A 2895-nucleotide genomic window follows, 5' to 3' on the forward strand; every position below is an offset into this window, starting at 1 on the left:
AATTAATAGAAATGACCTGCTTGCACCTACGCAGACAGATTCACTTTTCTCCAGGTCAGTGGTGGGGGAGACAGCAGGAGAGGCAGAGGCAGAAAGGGAGTCAGGGGAAGGGAAGAGTCAGAGGGGGAAGAGGCAGAGAGGGGGTCAGCCCTTCCCAGGGCTGGGGGGAAATCCCAGACCAGGGAAGAAGAGCAGTAGAGTCCACCCTGGGAAGAAAAAGGGAGGCTGCTGAAGCCCAAGGTCGACGGGCAGGAAGTTACAGCCAGCAAGGGGTGTGCCACCATCTCTGGGCACAGCTTTCCTGTGTCTCTGCAGCGAGGAGGGGCTGGCCCAGGGTTGCGGGATCTCCCCCCCCCCCCCACCCCGCCCCGTCCCCAGCTCCCTTGCTTCTCTTGTGAGGCAGCCTCCATCCCTCTACCAGATGCCCTCACTCACTGGGCAGAATGCAGGCATGTCAGGGGAAAGGTGTAGGCTTTGACCAGCCCCGGGGAGTGCTTCTCTCATCCTTCTCACTGGGTGACTCACTCCTTAACCACCACCACACACACCCACACACACTCTCACATTCGTGTATGACGTTAGATACTGTCACCCAAATACTCCCACACTCCCCATCTCTTACGCGTAGCCAGGCAACCCCATGCACAGACACATAGATTCACCCCGCTCCCAATCTCACACACTTGTTCCCACGATGATCGGTCACACACTCCTCTCCCCTGGGGTCCCCTTCCAGGTCTCCAAGAGGGGCCGGTGCTAGGAAGATGAGGCACTTGGCTAGGAGGACCCCAGAATCAAGGGTGCTCAGCCAGAAGCTCCACAGGCAGCCTCTCACCCCAGGCTGCACCATCACAGAGGACTGGACTCTAGAGGTGCTTTACTGAGGAGAGAGGCTCATCCGGAATGCAGTGGGGATCACACTGAGGCCTTCCTGGTTGGAGGAGCCCCCTCACCATCCATCCCTGTATGCTTCAGCCTCAACTCCCCCAGATCTGATCTACCAGTCAGTGGAGTACTCAACCCAGCTCTACCTTAGGAGACTATCCTGGCTCAAATCAGGACCTCCTCACACCCCCTTAATCCCAAAAGATCATGTTGGGGTAGAGACAAGGAGAGCAGAAGGAGAAGTGGGAGCTGGTGGCCTTTCACCGTGAGCAGGGCATTCCTCCCTGCCCCTGCTTCCTCCCACCCCTTGGGCTCAGGGGCCTTGCTGGTAGTTAGTCCCTCTCAGAGCAGCTCTGTTCACAGTGCCCGCGTGCCATGGGTGGTGGTGGTAGGGATCGAAGGTCCAGGGGCCCCGTTGCTTCAAGTCTAGGGGGTGAGGTAAAGTAGGGCCCAGCAGACCCCAGTTAATGGGCCAAGGCACAGCTCCCTCCTTTGGCGAGTGTGCCTCTTCACCGTCACATTCTCCCCTCCAGACGTTCCAGAGATGGGACAGATGAGGCCTCCTGTGCCCAGCACCCGACCCATATGGATTTTTTTTTTCTTTTTCCTTTTCCTTCTTCTCCTTCCTCTCTCCCACTCCTCTTTTTTCTTAAGTGGCACCGAACGAAGGGAGCCCGACGGGGAGTCAGGGCCCGGCACCGGGTCCGCTAGGGGGCGACGCGCTCCCGGGGCAGGTTGAGCTGGACCCCTTCGGTGCGCGGCGCATAGGCCGCCGCGGGCGCGGAGGCGTCCAGGGCGAAGGGGCCGGGGCTGGAGCGGCTCGAAGACGCGGCCGAGGCGGCAGGGCTGAGCTGCACGGCCGTGGTGTCCTGCGCCGTGCGCTCGCTGCTCTCCATCTCCAGCGCCACCGGCCCGCCGCCGCCGCCCCGGCCCGGGCCCGAGGCCGCCGCCGAGCGCGCGCGGGGCGCGGGGCCCCGGCGGCTACACGCGCAGCAGGCCGCGAAGCAGACGAGCGCCAGCGCCAGCAGCGCCGGCCCCACGACGAGCGGCGCGTTGCTCCGGGGTGGGAAGGAGGCGAAGGCGCCCACCAGCGTCACGTTCACGCCCGCCAGCAGCACGCACAGGCCGCAGGCGCAAAACAGCGCCGGCGACGGCAGCCCGGGCAGCCGACCCCGAGCGCGGCCCGCGAGCGCCTGGGCCGGGGCGCCTCGGCTCTTCTCTGGGGGCGGCATGGGCCTGGGGACGCCGGGCACGCATCAGGCTCCGTCCTGCCGCCGACCCGGCCAGGCCCACCTGGCGAGCTCACGGGAGTCCTGTGGGCACAGAGCGGGAGGGAGGGTCAGCGGGGTAACTCAGTTTCCAGAACTCTCAGCTCTGGGGCGACACTCAGTGCCTGGGAGTGCCGCGGTTATCTTGGCCAGCCCCCTGCTTCTGCCTCCGGGGAGCAGAACCCATCCTGTATGGGAATTGGCCCTGGGCTCTCTGGTGGCTAATCTTACCATCCTCCCTCCAGTCCTTCAGACAGATGCAATCCCTCCACCTCCTCTACTCCAGGAAGCCTTCCTGCATTAATTAAATTAAGCGAGTGAAAGGTTGTAAAGTGCCCAGCGTGTGCCTAGGTGCTCATAAAATGACAATCATGATCAGTAGTCCTAATTAGAGGGCAGATGGCGGCTCTTGGGATTTAGACAACTTCTAACACCTTGCAAGTGGAAGCAGCTTTAGAAACCATCTGCTCAAGCCCTTCCTTGTCTAGATAAGGAAACTGAAGCCCAGAGAGCTCTAGCAATTTACCCAAGATCCAGGACCAGGATCTAATGACCTGCCACCTGGCCTGGGTGTCCCCACCCTAGGCTCTGGTAGGCACAGCAGTGACATTAACTTTCCTGAACATCAGATGAGGCCCTGGAGTGAGTGACCACGTGAGAATAAGGAGCTCCTGATGTTTCAGATGGCCAGTGAGAAGGGACAGTCTACATGGGCTGGAGCAGACCCAAGATCCTTTGTAGA

The 2895-nt window shown here is 61.3% G+C and overlaps 1 protein-coding gene across 1 annotated transcript; it reads right to left on the reverse strand.

The window, feature by feature from the left end:
- Positions 1–383: 383 nt before the first annotated feature.
- TMEM275 (transmembrane protein 275) lies at positions 384–2195 on the reverse strand. Its single transcript, XM_086715249.1, has one exon. It carries the CDS (start codon positions 2115–2117, stop codon positions 1593–1595), a length of 525 nt encoding a protein of 174 aa, XP_086571375.1. The 5' UTR covers positions 2118–2195; the 3' UTR covers positions 384–1592.
- Positions 2196–2895: the final 700 nt, after the last annotated feature.

This window comes from Puma concolor, chromosome C1 (assembly GCF_028749965.1).
Source record: "Puma concolor isolate L17-30 chromosome C1, mPumCon1.1.hap2, whole genome shotgun sequence".
In the NCBI taxonomy this organism is placed as follows: Eukaryota; Metazoa; Chordata; class Mammalia; order Carnivora; family Felidae; genus Puma; species Puma concolor.

Coding starts and splice junctions, on each gene's coding strand:
- TMEM275 (XM_086715249.1), bottom strand. CDS start 2,117: ATGCCGCCCCCAGAGAAGAGCCGAGGCGCCCCGGCCCAGGCGCTCGCG.